At 43.1% G+C, this 21,182-nt stretch overlaps 2 protein-coding genes and 1 non-coding gene across 3 annotated transcripts; all 3 read left to right on the top strand.

Moving 5' to 3' along the window:
- The first annotated feature begins 991 nt into the window (after window positions 1-991).
- trnal-aag (transfer RNA leucine (anticodon AAG)) lies at window positions 992-1,073 on the top strand. The gene has a single exon. It is a non-coding gene; the product is annotated as a tRNA-Leu (tRNA).
- A 2,483-nt stretch (window positions 1,074-3,556) lies between these two features.
- On the top strand, window positions 3,557-12,553 carry naa40 (N-alpha-acetyltransferase 40, NatD catalytic subunit). Its single transcript, XM_085267231.1, has 8 exons — window positions 3,557-3,915; window positions 5,821-5,916; window positions 6,735-6,787; window positions 6,942-7,037; window positions 7,352-7,510; window positions 7,621-7,704; window positions 7,944-8,021; window positions 9,119-12,553. Exons 1-8 carry the CDS (start codon window positions 3,910-3,912, stop codon window positions 9,264-9,266), a joined length of 720 nt encoding a protein of 239 aa, XP_085123357.1. The 5' UTR covers window positions 3,557-3,909; the 3' UTR covers window positions 9,267-12,553.
- A 677-nt stretch (window positions 12,554-13,230) lies between these two features.
- b3gat3 (beta-1,3-glucuronyltransferase 3 (glucuronosyltransferase I)) lies at window positions 13,231-17,870 on the top strand. Its single transcript, XM_085267230.1, has 8 exons — window positions 13,231-13,450; window positions 13,812-13,919; window positions 14,057-14,237; window positions 14,331-14,514; window positions 14,612-14,773; window positions 14,863-14,949; window positions 15,091-15,294; window positions 15,547-17,870. Exons 2-8 carry the CDS (start codon window positions 13,826-13,828, stop codon window positions 15,643-15,645), a joined length of 1,011 nt encoding a protein of 336 aa, XP_085123356.1. The 5' UTR covers window positions 13,231-13,450; window positions 13,812-13,825; the 3' UTR covers window positions 15,646-17,870.
- Window positions 17,871-21,182: the final 3,312 nt, after the last annotated feature.

Below are 21,182 nucleotides of genomic sequence, written 5' to 3'. Positions count from 1 at the left end.
CTTTTCCATGTAAATTATTAAATTATTTAACCACTATTACTATTAGTAATAATGATGATTTAAAGTATTGTGATGTAAGTGCTAGTGAAGTAGTGAGTATATATTGTGAGAAAGAAATATTTTGAAAAACTTGCCCCAAATTAGAAGCCTCCAACTCCTGGTGGGAGACAAAGCTGATGGAGGTAAGGTCCTGTGGGACTTAAACCAGACTGACAACCAGACATATTGGTGTTTGAGAAGGAGAAGCAGACCGCAGTGGTGATAAATGTGGCAATCCCAGCGGACAGCAACATCAGGAAGAAGCGGCACAAGAAAATAGAGGCGTACCAGGGGCTGAAGGAACAGCTGGAGCAGATGTGGAAAGTGAAGTCCAAAGTGGTCCAAGTGGTAACATTAGCATTAGATGCTGTAACTCCCTAAACTGGAAGAGTGACTTCAGAAGGCAAATGTGCCATAATTTCACTAAACCTCCGTTGCTGCACAGACAAAGCACAGGAAAATGAACAAGCTCACGCGTGAAATGCGGATGCTTTGTTTTCACGTTGAGAAAACTTGTTCAGAACACAGTCGGTGCTTTATAAAAAAGAAGGGTCTTATTTGAAAATACAATGCTTACATGCGTTTTCTGTCATATATGCAGCTGTTTGACACATGCGCGTTTGAGTGACGGTAACGTCTGATTTTGACTCAGATAACCAGAACTGGAAAAAAATTTATTTAATGAGTTACCAGATTACTGTAGCTGCCGCACATGTTACTCCCAGCCTGTTATTTATGAGCCTTTCACGTTTTGAGCATTATTCTGTCATAGAAGTAGTAAAGGTCAGAGGTCATCCTCCTGGTACTGAAAGTGCCGCGTGCTTCCTGACCTGTGCTGTCTGGCGCTCTGTCGTCACAAACAAGGAAACCATGTTCGCGCTAACGCAGCGGTGCGTTCAGGTACTGTCAGAAAAGTGACCAACAGCTCTTTCAGGAAAACAGGTTCGCACGTGGTAGCGTGGCCGAGCGGTCTAAGGCGCTGGATTAAGGCTCCAGTCTCTTCGGGGGCGTGGGTTCGAATCCCACCGCTGCCAGACATTTTTCAAGTACACATAGAAAGCTGCAGTCAATACACACAGAATATACTTTAAAGGAAGAACATCATATATATATATATATATATATATATATATATGTATACATACAGTATATACACTGGGTGAATGTGCAGTAGTAGGAGCAAGCAGGTGAATTCTGTACATTAATATGAATAGACATCTGACTATTTTACAGGATAGACAATATAAACATATTTAAAATTAAAGGAATTGAAATGTACATTGTGCCTTGGTTTAGTGTCTGGAAGAGTCCTGTCTCAGTCAATTATAGATGATGTGAGAGGGCGGGTGTGTGTGTTTAGGGCACGGATGGCTTGGGGATAGAAGCTCCTCTTGAGTCTCTCTGTCCTTGCCCGGAAGATGCGGAACCTTCTACCAGATTGCAGAAGTTGGAACAGTTTGTTGCCAGGATGGGACGGGTCCTTCAGTATCTGCGCTGCTCTAGTCCGGCATCTCCTGGTGTAGGTGTCCTGAAGCGGGGGGAGAGCAATCCTGCAGCAGCGTTCTGCTGTACGGATCACTCTCTGGAGAGCTTTTTGGTCCTTCACACAGCTGTTCCCGAACCACGATGTCATGTTCTGTGTGAGGATGCTCTCCACAGCGCCTGTATAGAAAATCCTGAGGATCTTTGGAGAGACCCTGAACTTCCTCAGTTGTCGTAGGTGATACAGGCGCTGCCTAGCCTTTTTGGTCTGGACCTGAATGTGGGCAGCCCATGTCAGGTCTGAGGAGATGTGGACACCAAGATACTTGAAGGACTGCACCCTCTCCACTGGAGCTCCATTGATGATAATGGGCTTGTAGTCTCTGTGCTGACCCCTTCTGAAGTCCACCACCAGCTCCTTGGTCTTGCTGACGTTCAGCTGGAGGTGGTTGTCCTGGCACCACGATGCCAGATTCTTCACTTCATCCATGTAGGCCGCCTCATCGTTGTTGGAGATGGCACCCAACACCACTGTGTCATCAGCAAACTTCACAATGGTGTTGGAGCCATGGGTGGCCACACAGTCTGAAGTGTAGAGGGAGTAGAGCAGTGGCGAGAGGACACATCCCTGAGGTGCTCCTGTGTTGATGGTGATGCTGTTGGAGAAGCACCTGCCCACCCTCACCACCTGAGTTCTGCCAGTGAGGAAGTCCAACACCCATGCACACAGACAGCTGTTAAGTCCCAGATCCCTCAGCTTTGTGAACAGTCTGCAGGGCACTATTGTGTTAAACGCTGAACTGTAATCAACAAACAGCATTCGCACATAGTTACCCTGTTTCTTGTCCACATGGCTGAGAGTGGTGTGTAGGACGTGGGCGATGGCATCCTCTAAGGGGATTTGCATAATGACTACTTTTATTTGTTTTATTATTGTTATTATTTCATTTCATCCCACAATGGCAGCTACAGTTACTCATCTCCATTAACTGGAATCACTGAACAAACACTGGATTGTTTCCACTGTGGCCATGTTGATTGCCAAAATCCACATGTGACAAGTACATGCCGGTTTGTGAAACCATACACTCACTGGCTGTGACTTGTGATTGACAAGTTAGCAAATGATTGTGTAGCTTTATACAGATCTATTTTGAAAGATAGATTGACTAAAAGCCAAAATAGGCTTCATTTTTTATTCAGTATAACTCCAAATGAGTAACTGAGATCATAAATCAAGCATCAACGTGCTTACAGAGGTCAAGACAGGAAACTGTTTTCCTTTAGACTTCAATAGGACCTCAAGTATTTTTGCAACACAGCTGTCGCCATCTAGTGGTCTTCAGATGGAATGCAGGCTCAAGACACTTTCACAGTAGCTGATTTGCTATAGTTTACGCTTTTCTCCAGTGCCACTTTTCATGTAGTAGATGTATGTGAGGATACTGCACATGATGTTTAGGTTCTATATTTATTGTTTGCCTTAAAAAAAAGTCTTAATTTTCGTTTAATTTTGAATTTTCGTTTTCAATTCAGTGTAAATTCACTTACTTTCCAGGGTGGGTTTGCTCATTTCAGTTCACCTTTATATTGTTTGAACATGTTAAGTGTTTGGCTTAAAAAAAAAGATTATAGACGGTCGAGGTTTAGGAAGTTCAGATTAAATATTACACAAACACAACACTTAAAGTCATGTATACATCCAAGTCTAGATAAACATGCAGCAGAGGCTCCTGATGACCATATCAATAAATATTACAGCTAAGAGTTAAAAAAACAACAACTTATTATTGAATTGAATGATTATTGAAGCTTTGTAAACAAACAATGTAGTTTAAATTCGTTTTCCATTTTATATTTTTATTTAGGTTAACATTTTTAGGTTTTAGTTTTGTTTTAAACCACTATAGTAAATAGTGTAGGGAGAGGAAAAGTAGGGTTTAGGGTTAGGGTAACCCTAACCCAAAATAGTCTTCTTAAGACTATTTAAATCTATTTGGGGGCTAAGGGTGTCAGAAGTCCGAGGTGAGGTGGAACACGTGAACGCAGCATAGCTGGACGCGGCGGAGAGGAGAAAAGAAAAGGGCAACGAAGCAGCCCGGATAATTCAGCCTCGCAGTCTTGGCGCCAATCCGACTTCAGAGGGAAATTAAACGGCTCGGTTTTCACTCACGTTGGAATCAAATTCGCAGCCGGTTGCTGCTTCTTTCAAAGCCTTCGGTCGTCTGCTGTAGCCAGCCAGCTAGCTTTGTTAGCACACTATCCATCATTGTCATATTCATCTGGCCCCCTTATTTCTGCCTGTAGTCACGATACTAATAACTCAGCAAAGCACCGGGACAATAGAGGTGTGTTTCTCCAGGGGGATCGAGCAGATACGGCAGCAAAATGGGGGTGAGTTGCATGTGTTTTTCCCCAAAAATATATATATGAAGCGAGGTGGCACAAAGAAAGGTTTTTAGCTCGTCAGTGGCTGATTAAGCAGAGGAGATATGAAAGAAAGAAAGAAGGAAGGCAGGAGAGAGGGAAAGCGAGAAAGACCATGGTGGATGGATGTGGCTGAAGGTGCTGGTTTGGCTGTTAGCCGTCTAGCTGCCTAAACATAAACCCAGTAACATAGCATTGTAGCGTTAGCTCGAGCACACACATGGCTTTTTATGACGTTTTCAGCTGGGTTACTGCATCGTCCTTGGCGTTGCGCACACTTAACATGTCATGTGTGTTGTGACATTGTTAGCCCGCTAGCCTTGTTAGCTGTCGGGGAATGCCATTACAGCAAATGGCGAGTACGTTGCTAACCATTAATGCTAGTCACTTGTGTGTGTGTGTGCGCGCGCGTGTGTGTGTGTGTACATTTTCCAAACAGGCCAGGATGTGGGGTCTCTTTCCCACCTGGCCTTGGTTAATTCACACATGTTGGAAGTTGATAATATGAGCTACCTGTCTACACCAGCCAGGCCTGCACACACTCTGAAGCTGTAAAGCTGAGTTTATTAACTTTAGCTAGACTTGACTTTGTCCTTCTCTTTGGCTCCAGATAAACCAATCCACGTGTCCCCCCTTCCCCAGCTCAGTGTGCAGCCTCCCTGTGCTTGGTACAGAGTTAATGCTTGGAGCTAAAGTTGGCATTCCTTTTCATAATTGCTCAGCCCTGGAATGAAGGAATTCAGTTAATGCCTAGTTGTTTCTCCAGTGAAGCACCAATTCTGCACCCTAAACGCACCACGACCAACTCTAATAACTCATGGAGTCTTCCAACCAGGGCAATACACTAATACTACTTGTGATTGTTTGACTCAACCAGACAAATAAGTATCTAAATGGCATGGAGCCACAAAAAAATCACTACATCAGGTCCAGAGGATGGGTATAGGAACTATTAAAGTGTCTAATCTCTCTGTTGCACAGCATAAACGCTATCAGGGTCATTTGTGTGAGTTATGGCTGCACCATCAATGCAGATGCTTTGGACATCAAACCAGGAGCAGGCTTAATGAGAGTAACGGTATCAGAGAAATTTCCCACAGGGAGCAGCACAGGCTATAGAAATACTATACCGCTGTAATGGCTTTAGAATGAAAGCATTTCAGAGAGACAATAATCACGTTATTAAGAGTAATAAGCTCTGCTTTTTCATTGTTTTCCAGGCCTTGATGTATTTTTGGAGCTTCGATCTTCCCGGATGTGCTCATGCGTAGTGTCTGAGGGTCGATCTGTTCTCTGATTGATTTGCCACGTGGCTTTGGGGTTGTAATTAAAACGTGTACAGCAGCACACGTCATTATTAAACAGAAATTCAAAGATCTGCTAATACTCAGATGAGTGGGAAAGACTGCACTCTACGTTTGATCGATTGTGTGTGTGTGTGTGTGTGTGTGTGTTGGCGAAAAAGTACAGTGGTATCCTCTGGCTACTACCTGCTTCTGTGTTTGTGGGCTCTGCTGCCACCAGGTTTCATCGTGATTTCTTGTGACCTGACAGGCTGTAGCTGCTGTGCCAGAATGCTGCATCACCTTGTCATTTCGTCAGCACAGGTTACACTCTTTGACAAGAGAAGATCGATTCACCAGTAAAGAAGTGGTGAAAAATGGCTGGCACTGATCACGCGAAGCAGAGAAGGGAATAAATTAAGTGGTAAAAAAAAGGCAAAGGGTTATAGCACCTCTTTGTCTGTAGTGATCTCTGGATTTTGCATTTTTTGTGTGTCTGTGTCAGGGTGAAAAATCTCATTCTGATCCATCTGTAATTCACCAAATGTCCCCTACTTTTTTTTCCTCTCCGTTCATTTTGTGTCTTCAGAGGAAGTCCAACAGAGCAAAGGAGAAGAAAGCGAGACGTCTGGAGGAGAGGGCAGCTATGGACGCCGTATGCGCCAAAGTAGACGCAGCCAATAAGGTACCTCAGTTGTGGATATGAGTGAAAAGGAGAAATCTTCTGCTGTGGCTTTGCACTGAAGTTAAAAATGCGCGGTTTGATTTTTGTCTCTCTCGCACGCTGTTCCATTGTAAGCTTAAGGCACAGAAAAAAAGAAGCTCGGGGATGCCCTCCTCACCCCGATTACAGCCTTAATTGATATGGGCATGACAGGAAAAGGCAAATACCGCACCATGTGTGCCTTTATGCATAATTAATCTGCATCATTAAATCCCCCACCCGTCTATTCGAATGCACGGCTCCTGCAGCTTGGAGGTTGGCTAGAGCGTTGGCAAACTGGAGGAAAACAGCTCGCACAACATGATCTGAGCTGCAGCAGCCTCCTCATTGGGATCATGATGGGTTTGGCTGGGTCGATTACTTTTGTGTCACTTTGTTTCAAAATGAGTTGCCCCCACTGTGGTGGATGTGATAACAGCAAAGGAATGCAAGAAAATCTCCTAAAGTGGACCATAGTTTCAAATGAATAAATGAGCAATTGAACCTGATTTTGAGGGTCCGTCTTTGGCCTTCATACTTAAATTCTCTGAGCCTGAGTGTCTGTGGTTTCGGCCCAGTGTGCCATAATCTGTCCAAGGATGAGAGTAGTCTTGATCTTCATAGTAACAAGGTGAAGCTGACCTTTTGTGTCATCGTGACTGACTAATGGACGTGTAGCCTGTCCTGCCCTTATTTGGCTTTTCAGGTCATTGAGCGTAAAGGCTGCTTAAAGGACATGACTGAATGGAGAAGAGTGCTGATAGTTTAGCGTTTTCTCATTCTGCCCTCTCTTCTCACAGCTCGAGGACCCCCTGGCCGCCTTCCCAGCCTTCAAAAAATACGACAGAAATGGGTACGCACTGCTTTGTACACCCGCAGAGGATTTATTCAGTATCCCGTTCCATGAAATTCATTCTTGTTTTGTGTTTTCCGCATGGAGGGAACAGCCGCTTTTCCCAGAGACACAGACTCATAAACTCACACGTTGACTTGTCCTCCCATTCCAGGCTGAACCTGCAGATAGAGTGCAAGAGAGTGACCGCGCTTAACCCGCTGTCTGTGGAGTGGGCTTTCGAACTCACAAGAGCCAACATGCAGACGCTGTAAGAAGTCTGTTCTCGCCTCCTCTCAGAGTTCGAAGTAGTTCAGGAACAGAGTGACCTATCTTTTTCAGAGCAGAGTGCAGATAGGCCAGAAATTCTTTTTGTGACATGAGATAAGGGCAGATGGCAAGATGTGGATCTGAGGCCATGAATTAAACGCAGAGTATAAAAAGAAGGTAGAGATTGAGTTACTGTATTTAATATTGTCTCATATTCAGTTTTAAACGGTATTTGTCCAGTTTAGAAAAATCTGAGAGCAAAGAATTCCAATTATTGTGCCATGCTCGAGTTCGTCTGCTGTCTTTCTGTTGCAGGTACGAGCAGAGTGAGTGGGGATGGAAGGAGAGGGAAAAGAGGGAGGAGATGAATGACGAGAGGGCTTGGTACCTGCTGGCTCGCGACGCCGACTCCTCCCCCGTGGCCTTCTCCCACTTCCGGTTCGACATAGAGTGCGGGGAGGAGGTTTTATATTGGTGAGGTACCCAGCCGTGTGTTTGTGGATTTCAGAAAAGATTTCAAACCTCATTTCTGTTATTCTAAGTTTTATCTTTTTTAAATTTGCGCCTCTTTCTTTGCTCTGCAGCTATGAGGTGCAGTTAGAGAGCAGAGTGCGGAGGAAAGGGCTTGGCAAGTTTCTCATCCAGATACTCCAGCTCATCGCTAACAGGTAAAGAACTTCGGTTGTGTGACTATGGGAGGGAAGATTGTGGTGACTGTGAAGTTGGTTACAGGTGACCTGCACTGAATACAAACACAACTGGAGGATGTAACATCGCATTCACAGCACATTTATCATAACAAATGCTAAAACATGGGCTACATCCATCTTTTATATACAGTCTATGGTCACGCCTTCAGGTCACTTTACACTAAAGACAAGTGTTTCTTTTTTTGTCCTCTGTCCAGTACACAGATGAAGAAGGTGATGTTGACAGTTTTTAAACAGAACAAAGGGGCCTACCAGTTCTTCAGAGAAGCTTTACAGTGAGTATGCCGGCTCTTTAACGCTTAGGAAATATGGAGGGTTTAACTGTAATGAGACAAATGTTCAGCCTTTGAACGTGTAGTCTGGAGTATAATATAAGGTTATAATATAATATATGGACACTATATTATATTATTATGGAATATGATATAAGGTTAGTTGTCTGTGAAGCTTCTCAGTCATCCAGGTCATCGTAGTCTGTAATGACCCCAAGAGGGTCATGGACCCCCTATTGATCCTCTACCTACTCACACGAGCCAAGGTGTGAAAACAGGTTTCGGGTGAAGCCATCACATGATAGGGTGGGGCTAGGTTTCACAATGGGTTCACCCGAAATCTTGGCTGATTGTGACCCACACCCTGACCCTCCCATAGGGTTTATAATCTGGGACTGTCCACCAATTGCTCTGAAGAAGCTTCTTGGAGGAGAGGTGAAACGTCTTCAAGAAACCTAAAGAAGTCCAGACGCTTTTCTTTCCAAGCCTCTTAGAATATGACGTGGTTCACAGCTCAGTATTAATGGCTCCACAGGTGCTGTGGGTTAGTCTCTTTCTCATGAAGTTGCTGTCTTAGATCAGAAAGGAATGGGCAAAGCTGGCAGTTCCCAAAAATGTATTTCTGGACATAATCCAGGAATTTTAACTCATTTAATTTAATATAAATGAAAGATGAAATCATAGAGAAATGTGGAACTTCTCTGGCCTTTATTCAATGTCGTAACACTGGAACAGAAGCAAAGATTGCAACCGGATTTCCCTTTTAGTCCCACACTGAACTGGCGACTTTCATTTTTAGTGTTCAGTTTTGTTATGATCACTGCGCTGCAAACACGAGGACTGTTGAGGGTTATTATTGGGATAATGGAGACGTCATGGCGCTGCCTTATTGAATTATCTTTTACTTTCTCTTTCGTGTGGGACTGGCGGGTCTTACAGTTATGGCGTCTTAATGTGATCGCCATCATTAGTGCATTAACACTCCAGGAAGTTCCCACTTATAAAGGTCACATACAGGCAGGAAACGGTCCTTCTTCGTCTGAAACCCGACTTCCTTCGGTCTCCCATTAACGAAGCTCGCCGTCTCCCCTCACCTCCAGGTTTGAGATCGATGAGACCTCACCGAGCATGTCCGGTTGCTGCGGCGACGACTGTTCTTACGAGATCCTGAGCAGGCGGACCAAGCACGGCGAGGCCTCGGCGGGACACACCCACGGGGGCGGACACTGCGGGGGCTGCTGCCACTGATCGGCTTCGGTTACGCCACGCGATTGGTTAAAAGCCAGCAACTTTAACCGACTGCGTGCGAAAGCTTCAGCTGCCTGCTAGCCCACGAGTGGTTTTGAATTATGGAGGCCGACAGGTGGGAAAACCCACCTGCGCACTAAAAGCCGGCATCTCGATGCAGCGTGCAGTGTGAGCTTTCGCACGCAGCCTTTTCTATGTTTTTGTTTTGTTTGTTTAATTTGTTTTCCAGCCCCTCGGCTCATTGTCCAAATCATCTCTTCCCATTCTCATAACGCTGTTATTACCAGAACTGGTTTCCAATCAAGAAAAAGCTGACGGTCTCCATCACGGAGACCGATCCTATCCCATGCAGCTCTCATCATCTCTGTGTTGCTATACTGTATTGGATCTGCTTCTTAAACTGTGGTTCGAGACCTAAAGTTGACTCTTGGCCTCGAGCTGTATTGAAGAAACTCCCCACTTGTGGTCTCTCAAGTGTAAAACGGGATTAGTTGAGTCTTGAAATCACAACTAAAACCATCCAAAATAAGCAGATAAAAATAACTCAGAGTTAGTCAGTTTCTACAATCCAGCTCGGGGTTTTTCTGGGGCCTTTGCACTGAGACGACTTGCTTGTTTCACTGCACCGGGGTCCTCGGATCGGGCTTCATGTGAGAGCCCGAGTTTAGGTCCTGGTTAAACCAGCACAAGAAGCGCCGTTGCACTGTAATATTATCTGTTCTGACTCTAGTTGTAAGTTATTCTGTAACAGAAGACACTGCAGCTAGCAGCAGCTGGCACGTGATACTGCTGTTACATGATTACAATACACCATCGGCACCACCCGCCTCCTCGATTCAGGTAAATGTATCGATGTCTCCCTCGCTTTTAATGCTTACAGCTTATCAAATGAGATTTCCAAGATTGCCTTTTTCTTTCGAGTCTCTCAGTAAAATACGTTTAAAAAAAATGTTTTCTCAACATCATCAGTTGCTGTAAATCTGCATCCGACTAAGTAAATATTCCCAGTTTGTCCCCACCTGTGTCATATCGCCTCATTAGAGATGCATGCTGTAACTGGATGCTTTTTCAGCTTCACAGAAGACATCTTTAGTTGTGAAAATTCATCATTTGACCTTTCGGCCTCCTTTTTTTTTTTTTTTTTTGAGTTTTTCCTGCTTCTTGACCTGCACCCACGGCTGCCACACAGTTCTCATTTTTACTGAGCTTTCGGATTTTCGTAGTACACCCGTTTCCCTCTTTGCTTTTTAGTTTCTGACGACAAATCTGACGCTACTAGGCCTGTTTAAAAACAACTAAGTCCATCCTCCATTGCACTTCTTGCATATCTTGTGGATTTAAGGTGGAGTAGCATCAACAGAGGTCACCGTTTGATCATATAGCTGCTTGAAAACGACACGTGAATGGATGCAGATGAGGGTAACGGCAGCGCACTTGAGGGAGCTTTTTTTTTTTTTTTTGCTTTTTAAATTGTTTGAGTTCTTCCACAGTCTTAACTTATTTTCCTGGCCCCCTCCTGTAAAATTAGGTATTTTTGGGGGTGGGGGCGGGTGGAGTAAATCTAGTCTTAAATTAGGATTACGGACTAGTGGCTTCTAAAAGGTTTAGGTCCACTGCGAGAAGCAGCATCTAAAATTCTCATGTTGGTCTAGAATAATCTTAATTCCCTGCCTGTTCACAAAGCCTTTGATGTGTTTTTGGATTAAATTGCTGTTTTTAAAAAAAAATTGATTTAGAATTGAGATTGACTGCATTGAACGGGGTTCTGTTGTGCACATTTCCAGCTCCATGTGTCCTTTATTTTTTATTTTTTATTTTTTCCTCTGGCTTTGCATGATTCAGTTAAAAATAATCCTTATTTATCCTATCCTGGCCTCTGGTGCAGTTTATTTTATCCACTGTCTCAAATGAGCTGTTACAGCTCCTGTCCCTTTAATAAGACAGCTGTCCTCTCATTGGCTATCCCTGACAAACTGATGGTTTCAATTGTCATCTATATTAAGGCTCTCCTTGACATCGCACAAAGCCAGGAGTAGATAAACATGTCTGAAACAGTGCTTCTGTGTTAAACTCTGAGTTTTTTGGTTCACAGAGAGGACGTGTACATATGCTGGATCCACTACTGTAACAGCACACCAATGACAGACAATAATGGAAATAATAATGAAAAGCCTGCTACAAGTACGTGGAGTTAGAGGCTGTTATGTGAAGTAGACACACTTGGTGTAAATGCTTGGTACTAAAATAATCTGGTACCAAAAAAAAAAAAAAAGGGTTTGAGGAGAAAAATCTTACGGGATCCTGGGATGAAAGCTTTGGTTGTTTCCTGCTAAACGTACATTCTGCACCTGGAGACATGGTGGTTTTTCTTGCTTGGTTGAACTCTGAGGAACAGAAACAACTAAACATGCTTGTTTGCGGGGACTAGACTATCTGATTGAATAGTACAGTAAAAAAATTTTGTACTTCATATGTTACAATTTCAAAAAAAGAGGATGTTGTACATAGAGGTAGGAGATCGATGGACTGACAGTCTCTCTCAGGTTAATCAAACATAATCAAACCTCATCTGTTGTACTTAACAGCCACGCTGTCAGTCAGTCAGCCGCTGGCTGGATTGGATTGACCCACGGCTCAGTCTTGTTACCATCCTGTTTAAAGAAACAACCGGAAAGTAGTCCTGGTATTCAGGAGGAGATTTTTGTTTAGTTTTATTCTATTCTTTGAAAATGTGAAGTTGCATGAAAGTAAATGTAACAAAGTTTGAACAGAGACTGGATCTGCACTCGGTGGTCATATTCAATCCAGGCATGTGGGCAGTTAAAACAAATAATCATAAAGAATTTAAAAAGGCTCACTGGGAATAAAAAATAAAATAAAATAAAAAATCTTATGTGAAAATGTAATTTTTGGAAATGAGCCTGAATTTAATTTACTTTGAAGTCAGTGAGGACTTAATTTTTTATTTTTTTTTTAATGGTTCCAGATACAAAAAATTCCAGATACTGCTTTTGGTCTTTTCTCAACATGTATATAAATATATATAAATATATAAGCTGTTGTGGATCCATCTTCATTTCTTGGCCTTTTACAGGAGAAACACTTTTTTAAACATGATGTTAATAAAAGGCAAAAAAAAAACAAAAAACCTCGGTGTTTGAGAGTGAGTGTTCCAGTCCTGTCCGTAAATGACAATGAAAGGGAAAACTAAGTCATTCTGCCTTGTCAGTGTTTTATGTTACAAATAATGTTACAAATAAAGGAAAGTTGTTTGACTTTTCAAGAAATGCCTCCTTTTCTTTTTCTTTACTTTTTTTTTTTTTTTTTTTAACATAAGTGAATTTCCATCAGGAAAAGAGGATATGTATGGAAATGTTTAATATATTTAGTATTTTTCTTTTTATAGGTAATTTTTCAGATTTTCATTATGCTGTTGTTACACATGTAGCTGCGTCAAAATGTGTTAAGGTTGCCGATTTGCCTGTATAGACCATTCACTAATGCTTAACATATAGGTGTGGTGTATATTGCCAACATATAGAACGCACTGTGGAGTGATTTAAAACAATATGTTAAATTTGACCTCTGACCTCTCCTCCAAAGTCAGTAGAACTAAAGGTCAAATAATTGTTTTTTAGTTTCATCCTATCACTGTTTCTACTGACAACATACAGGTACATATGGAATTTTATATATTGGGATTCAAAATATTTAAATTATAATTTGCATTCAAATACGATGGCACATTTGACCTCTGACCTCGCTGTTCTAGCTTTCTTTCAAGTTGACCCTATAATGCAACCTTTAAAGAAAAAAATCCTCTAACGAAAGTACTGTCAAGAAAATGAGCTGCCTATGTGAACCTCCTTTTTAAGATTTTAAAAAATATTTGTTTTATCAAAATGAGTGATAATTAATTTGATAAGTACTTTTTTTTTCTTTCATTTTTACGCTGCACAGATTTCTGTGCCGCTTCTGGAACTGTCTGTGTGGCTGTAAATGTTTCGAGGGGGATTCCTTTTCGCGTCGCACAGAAACCGGACGCTGTTGGTACATTAGCTGCAGAAAAAATGTCATAGTTGAGCCGAATGAATGGATGCTGTGAGGTGCCTTTGCTCACATCTGTCCAAAATGACATGAAGCTCTGAGCTTCCATCGCTCAGCTCCGCCGATTGTCGCCTCCGGTAAGAAAAAGAAAAGAAAAAAATGGGAATGTTTGTGCTTGTCTGGTTAATACAGCTTAGCTTCCACTGGTTTATCATTGAGTTCAGTTTAGATTCATGTTATTCGACCTCGTCGGGAGTTAGGCCACACTGACCCGTGCACAGCTTCAACTTTTCCTCAGTTAGCTTCTCAGAAACGTCCCGCTGCATGGGGATGCTTTCCCTCTTAGCTTGTTAGCAAGCTAAATGTTGCTTGTGTCAAATTGGGTACATTTGAACTCAGTTTAGCTCCTCGGTTACAGCCTGCACAACTTCATCAGAACATAAACAACTGGATTAATAAGAAAAGCGTGAACAAGTTGCACTTTCTGTCAACTTTCAGCTAGTCAGGGCACCATGGCAACGAGGATGAAGCTAAAGCTGAAGACTGTATTTTTGCTCTACTTCATGGTCTCGCTCCTGGGCCTCATCTATGCACTGATGCAGCTCGGTAAGTGAATCCTACCTAGCAGAATGAATAATGGTATAAAAATGGTATAAAAATTTCAGCATCAGCAGGTGTAAAGGAGTCAAAAATGTGCAAACCTGAGTGGCAGAGCTTCACTTTGCTTTGATTTCTTTGTGCAGGCCAGCGCTGTGACTGTACAGAACATGACTTCCCTAAAGACCGCACCATATCTCGACTGCGTGGGGAACTACACCGTCTTCAGGAGGAGATGAGGAAGTTTGAAGTAACAAAGCAACCTCAGAAGCAGCCAGCCAAACCGTCCCTGCCCACCATCTTTGTTATCACGCCGACATATGCAAGGTAGTCTTCCAAGCGACCATTGCTTGGTGTCCACCCTCCGCTGTGCATTCCTGCACTGATCTCACCCTCTCTCCGATTTCCATCTGTTTTCAGGCTGGTGCAGAAGGCCGAGCTGACTCGTATGTCCCAGACTTTTCTCCATGTCCCTCGGCTCCACTGGATCTTGGTGGAGGACTCGCCACACAAGACGCCTCTGGTGACCGACCTGCTGATGAAGAGCGGCCTGACCTACACTCACCTACACATGCCCACCGCCAAGGACCGCAAACTACAGGAGGTTCGTTCAATTTTATTTTATTTTTGTCTTATCCATGCATGTTCTTGCAAATTTTTTTGTTCCTTATTTAAAAACACTGAGTCATTCTCCTGCTCAGGGTGACCCCAGCTGGCTCAAGCCCCGTGGAGTGGAGCAGAGAAACGAAGGGCTACGGTGGCTTAGAGAGGACAGGAGGGCTCAGCCAGGAGGGGATAACCAGCAAGGAGTGGTGTACTTTGCTGATGACGATAACACATACAGCCTGCAGTTGTTTGAGGAGGTGGGATATTTAAGTGTGTGACTATGTTTATTTCTTTCACTATTAGGCTTATTGCTGATGCTTGCGAACAAATGTCCTCTTTTCCTCAGATGAGGAGCACGCAGCGGGTGTCAGTTTGGCCGGTGGGCCTGGTTGGAGGGATGAAGTATGAGAGGCCTGTGGTTGAAGGAGGAAAGGTAAGGTCACTGACATTTTGCCATGCTGCTGTTTTAAAGATGCAAAAATCCCCTGCATCTAACTGCACCTAAGAGCTAAGCTTTTCAGCTTTTTCATTTGATCTAAAATACTGAGATCATATTTACGATGGTTTGTTTAAGGTCGTTCGCTTCCATACCGGCTGGCGTCCCAGTCGGCCCTTTCCGATCGACATGGCTGGCTTCGCCGTTTCCCTTAAATTGGTCCTGGCCAATCCAGAGGCATGCTTTGACGGAGAGGCACCAATGGGCTTGCTGGAAAGCAGCTTTCTTCAGGGACTGGTTACCATGGATGAACTGGAGCCCAAAGCAGACAACTGCACTAAAGTACGCGTGTGTGCGTTAAGAGATAAGAATGAAGACTTGTCTATAATTATTTTAGAACAGATGATTCAGTGTGAAATGCTTTGTTCTGAAGTCTTCAGTCTTTTTTCTTTATGATTTATGGAAATCGCAGAAAAAGAGACCTTTAAGAAAGAAGTGTTCATGCATTGGCATTTGCAGTAGTTGCATTACGATTCTAGTAACAGTTTATATATAAGGTCACATGTAGTAATAGTGTGTTTGTGTGCTTTGCAGGTGCTGGTGTGGCACACACGGACAGAGAAACCGAAGATGAAGAGAGAGGAGGCGCTGCAGGCTCAGGGACTGGGTTCAGACCCTGCTGTGGAGGTCTGAGGGAAACGCATGCACATCAACACACACTCACACACACATGTGCACACAGTGTGTGATTATATCCTGCTGTTAATGCTGCATAGGTAACTGCATTGTAAATACTGTAAACACTAAAGTACAGGAGAGAACCTGGTTTTGAGAGACTGTTACACCCGGTTGTACATATAGATGTGTATCGAGTGTGTGTTTTGTCATAACTGTGCTGATTGTATGTTAGTGTGTGCGTCTTTTTCGTTTTTGAGTTTGCGATCCTTGTTTAGCAGTACAGTCGGTGTCAATGTTAAACTACTACCCGATGGGGGCGCCAGTGTATTAGTTTGTGAAGCCGTGCTGCTGGAGCACTGCGGCTTAAAACTGGAGGGAGGGTGCGTCTCATAGCAGGGTCGTCTTGTATCACTTCTGTTTACTTGTAGCTCAGTTAGACGCCTGTGATGTTTCCCGTTCCCGGCAGCACTTAGATGTTTTTATCAGGGGCTGGATGTATAAATGATGTGACAGGCAGAAACCGTGTATATACCTTTTCCAAAACATGGAGTGGTATTTTAAAAAGAAGGATTTGGTTTTTCATTTCATTATTTTTAAATAGTGAGTTGAGTCAATATGATGATGAAGAAAGAAGGGGGAAATACAGACAACCAAGCTTGTCATTTTTTGTGAGTGTCTCATTCACAAACTGCCTTGTAGGGGGAAAAATTACTAAATTTTATCATTATTGTTAGATGATCATAAATGTTTGTGGCTTCATGTTATTGTGGGTAAAACCTTTGCCTAGCATGCCAAAGATCCCCGGATTGGGACTAGGAGGTGACACAAATGCAGCGTCGGGGTAGAACAAGTCAGTGTACTCCTATTAGCAGTCCCAAGGGTTAAGTCTGCAAGGGTGACCCCATGGGAAGTAAGGGAGCAGCTCAAAGGACCCTCGTGTACATTTCAGTAGTGCGGGTGTGATAATGAAGTACGAAAGGTTACTTTGAAGGTGTTGGACTGTTTATCACCCCAGTTTTGCTCACACAGCAGATTTGGGCTGGTGATGATTTCAGAACACATTTATCTTTTTTTCAATTCTGGGTCTGAATTTTATGTTTAGTGATACTGAGCTGCTTATTTGAGCTCATGTCTAAGCGTTTTGTGCAAACTGTTATTTTTATATACAAATGATTAACAAGGGAAGCGTCTACTAGACTCTGACAGATACAGGACATTTGTGGTAGATACCGATATTTAGGGGGTTTAAAGCAAAAACCTGATACTGATATCTAGAGTATGTCAGTCACATGGATATAATGTGTACCCTGGTTTAGCAGTGCAGCCTTCAGTGTCGTTCCAGTTTTCAGGCCAAGGATCAGTTACAACTGTGCACTTAGTTCATGCATGGCTTCTGATTTTTGTGTTTGTAAGTCAATATTCAGGATGTAGACCCCTTTTTTTTTTTCTTTTTCTTTTTACCCCTAAAAACAAGTCATCAGCATCAAAGCAATGTCAATAATCTTTACTCAAACTGTAATAACAATGTCTAGGATTAAGCATTGTAGAGCCAAGGCAGTGAATACTTACTACCGGTACGTCTTTTTTAAGAATAAAAATATCCATGACTGAGACGGTGTTCTCTAAACACGCCGAGCAGTGAACAAACCCCACGGACGACTTGCTGTTGCGTCTTTATTAAGCCCTCAACAACCCGTGTTGCAGACAAAGTGGTGCAACTTAGCAACACGGGCACGACAAACACCCGTGTAATGGTTCCACACCCAACGCATAAGTTCTGGGTTGTAACTGGTGTCATCACACCACAGCTAGTTTAACCCAGTGTTTTGTGAGCAGCTTTAGTGATGCTTTTTAAAAACCACGCTCAAAGTGGAAACCATTTAAGGCAGTGATTAAACAAACATCTCTGCTGAAGCGCATATAAACGAGTTATGCAATAAACAAACGTGTTACGTTTCGACACTGCTGCGATCAGAAAAACACTTGAATTTGCCTCCAGCGGGCAGGAAATCCCTGGTACTTAAAGATTGCAGAATATGGAAACTCGAGCTGTGCTTCGTCATCTTCCACACTCCCTGCAATGCAACAGACGCTGTAAAAACAGCTAGTGCCTGCTTACGTGTAATTAGTGCCTGTAAGTAACTTCTCTACTGGTGTATAACGTATTTATTACTGTTCTTTACATTGTACAGTGTGATCATGTCTGTCCCTGGCCTTGGAAATAAAAGTAATGAAAAACACACTTTGTCACTTTTGTTTGTCTCCAGTTCTTTTGAACTTAAGTGAAGCTTTTTTTTTTTTTTAAACAGCAGTTATATTGAAAATCATGGAGGTAGTCTGCGGTGAGACAGGCTTTTGCGGCGTTTAACCTTTGCTGCCTGCAGCAACTTGACACACCACATTCATTGTGCACATCTGTTCTCTGAGCGTGTCACTTTCAGTAGTCAAGCTGTGATATATGACTTGGTCCCTCTCCTCTGACCTGTCACGCAGCATGTCTGTTATTTTTATCACGTTGTCTGCACCTAGCATCGTCTATAACGCCGTCTTCCAGCCGGATGTTCTGCACATTCACCACATCCTCACCTCACCGTCCAGATACCGAGCCCCAACTTGTCTGTGCCTGACAGCGACCATTGCAACCTGCTCAGTCATGGGTGATTACTCTCTCGTGGGCGGGGATTCTCTAACCTCAGAACAGCTGAAGTTGCGTGATTGACAGCTGGTACGCCCTCTCTAAGGGGAAGCGGCCCACTTGGTGACTATATTTGGAGCGTGTGGAGGTGTACTCGCGGAGGGACTCCAAGATAAAGATGCAGTGGGAGATGAGTAAGAGGAGCTGAAGTCAGAGCTACATGCACGCCACTGTTGGACCTTGATGAGTCACAAGTGCAGCTGCACGAACACGCAGTAGACGATATTAGTGGTGATACTGAAAGAAGTTGTATTATTACCTGTAAAAGTATGAGCTTCACTGTCATGAATAACACATCATTAAACTCCTTTTAATCTGTGTGTGTTCCTGATGGTGTGTCATCACAGCTGCAGAGGAACCCTCTGCATGCGTTTACATGAAGGTGCACAAAGGGCTATTAAATGTGACACGGGCAAAAAAGCAGGCATTGACACACACACACACACACACACACACACACACACACACAGGTAAACAGCTCCCACTTCCAGTCCCACCCAGACTAAGTGTTCACTGTGCAAACACTACCATATCATTGACCAGGCTAACTGATTTTAATCCGTATACACACATTCCTACTCCAGGGTTTACCTGCATTAGAAGTTAACAGTTCAGGGTGTTACACTGACTCACGTGTGGTTTTTAAATGTCTTCTTGCGGCGAGCAAATCAAGGATGCAACCAATTACGGGAGGTTTTGTGCAAGATTTGCAGAGAGATTAATGTGTTAGTTGTGTTTGGATGAATGTATCTGTTTTGAGATGATAACACGTTTTGCAGGAACGCCTTCAATTTGAATCACGACCAAGATTCGTGCAAGAGTGGAAAAACTATAGTTGTTCTCTACATATCAGTCAGTCTAGTTTAGGCCATTCAACAGGCCTAGTTTTCCTAGGGTGAGGCACAGGGTACACCCTGGACAGGTCCCAGCCTGTCACAGGACGAACACAGGAACTGACAACCGTTCACACCTAAGGCTAATTTAGAATGACCAATTGACCCACTAACTTGTAACTGTCTTTTGACTACGAGAATAAGCCAGAGTACCCGGAGAGAAACCATGCAGACACGAGGAGAAAATGCAAACTCCACACAGAGAGGCTGCAGGTGGATTTGGACCCAAGACCTTGCTAGCCAAGATAAGCACACTGGTAAGAAATAGTTACAATCTTTCAAGGACTCCTGGGGCACCAGAAACTTCTACTGATCCACCTGAGAACCTGTTTCAGACACTGTTCAGCCAGAGGCCAGCCAGCAGACTTCTGATTTTAGTAGGCATTTCCCATCCAAATTCAGGAGGCCTCTGGCATATCTGGAAGACTGTTTTCTCGCAGAGCTAGGAATGTGGGATCGTAGGACGGAATGTGCAGTCCGATATCGACGTATGGCACCGTTTTATGTTCAGACCATCTAAAAGGTCTCTGACACTGGCTTTGGTCTTCCTATGGATCATTTGACTCGTTTTGACGCATAGATTTGAAGTGCGATTGTGTCAATGCCGAGTGTTTGCAGACGAGTCGACGTCTTTCATACAAGCTGCAGATGGCGGTCTGCTAGAAATCCGAGCACAGTGAGGTCTTTGGTGCAACACCCTCTTTGTGTTCATCGTGTAACTAAAAAACAGGGATGCTCTACTGAATCCAGTTCATGCCATATTTGTATGCTTTGAAAGCGTTTGGTGGGATTGTCTGCACTGAAACGACACCTCCCTAAGTAATGCAAGTGTCCTGCATCGACCGCGTTTTCTCTTGTTAATGCACTTTAATTTGTGAAGCTCTTTCTGTCATTAAAACTTTCATTAGAATGTGACCAATTATTTGCCTTGTGGAGAGAGAACAAGGCCAAACAAATCATTGCTCTTTGGGCGTGCTTGTCCAAATTTGACCAGAGAAGAGCACGGCATACCCTCCACGACACTAAGTTAGACGTCCAGGGGGATTCAGGGCTACATCAACATCTATTGTGCCATCTGTGAAGAGAACAAAAAGCTACGTACGTTTTAAGGGAGTAAAACAATACTGCTGTTGTAGAAATACCAGTGATAAATCAGTGCATCCACCGGTGCTCAGTGGAAACAACAGCAAATGTTAAATTGGCAAACTTCACCTTCAAAAAGTCAACAAACCCTCAAGACAGCAAGTTACTGATGTGTAGCACAGATCATCTCTTTCACTGTGATTTTTGATTCATTCAAAAACAGAGAAGCTATAGAAATGTTTTTATGTTCTCATGCTATTCAGCAGAACTAAAAGATTCATATAAAACTATTAATCGAATAATAAATGATGGTGTGACTGAGTGAATTAGCTCCAGCTGTGGTGTACAATTCAATGACTAAACAATTACACAGAGTCTGAAATGTTTGTTAATACAGAACATGTGTACTTTTACTCCAGAAAAAGTTTATGTACAACTACATTACCATTACCACTTTTCTATGTATAGGATTTATGGCAGGATACCTCTTCCCTGTGTTTCCCTGTGTTCTGTAGCTCCACAGCTGGAGACCAGAGTGCTGAATCTACAACAGACATAACTAAAGTTAACCTGCTGGTTAGCTGCACAGAGCTGCACCCACAATTCACAAAAATTAGCCCACCTAGCATGCAGCAGCTATAAGTTATAAGACCCTTTAGATCTGCACAAAGTGACAGAAACAAACGTAACTGTTTTATCAGATCAGGTCAGACTAAATGAGGCCTCACGGAGTGTGCGCTACATGACCCTTACCGTGTTTACGCCGTGTTGGTGTGTTGCTTAATAGCGACATCTGCTGGGTTTAAAAATCATTGCAGGCACGCTGGATAAATTCATTCATTCAGTTCAGAATGGTACATAAATGTTATATTCCTGATGTT

Source organism: Mchenga conophoros, linkage group LG3, assembly GCF_057382185.1.
Source record: "Mchenga conophoros isolate Kocher_MC1m ecotype Shallow Benthic linkage group LG3, M_conophoros_male_GT1.1, whole genome shotgun sequence".
In the NCBI taxonomy this organism is placed as follows: Eukaryota; Metazoa; Chordata; class Actinopteri; order Cichliformes; family Cichlidae; genus Mchenga; species Mchenga conophoros.
The sequence above is the reverse complement of the archived record's forward strand: the minus strand, read 5'-3'. Positions and strand labels throughout refer to the sequence as shown.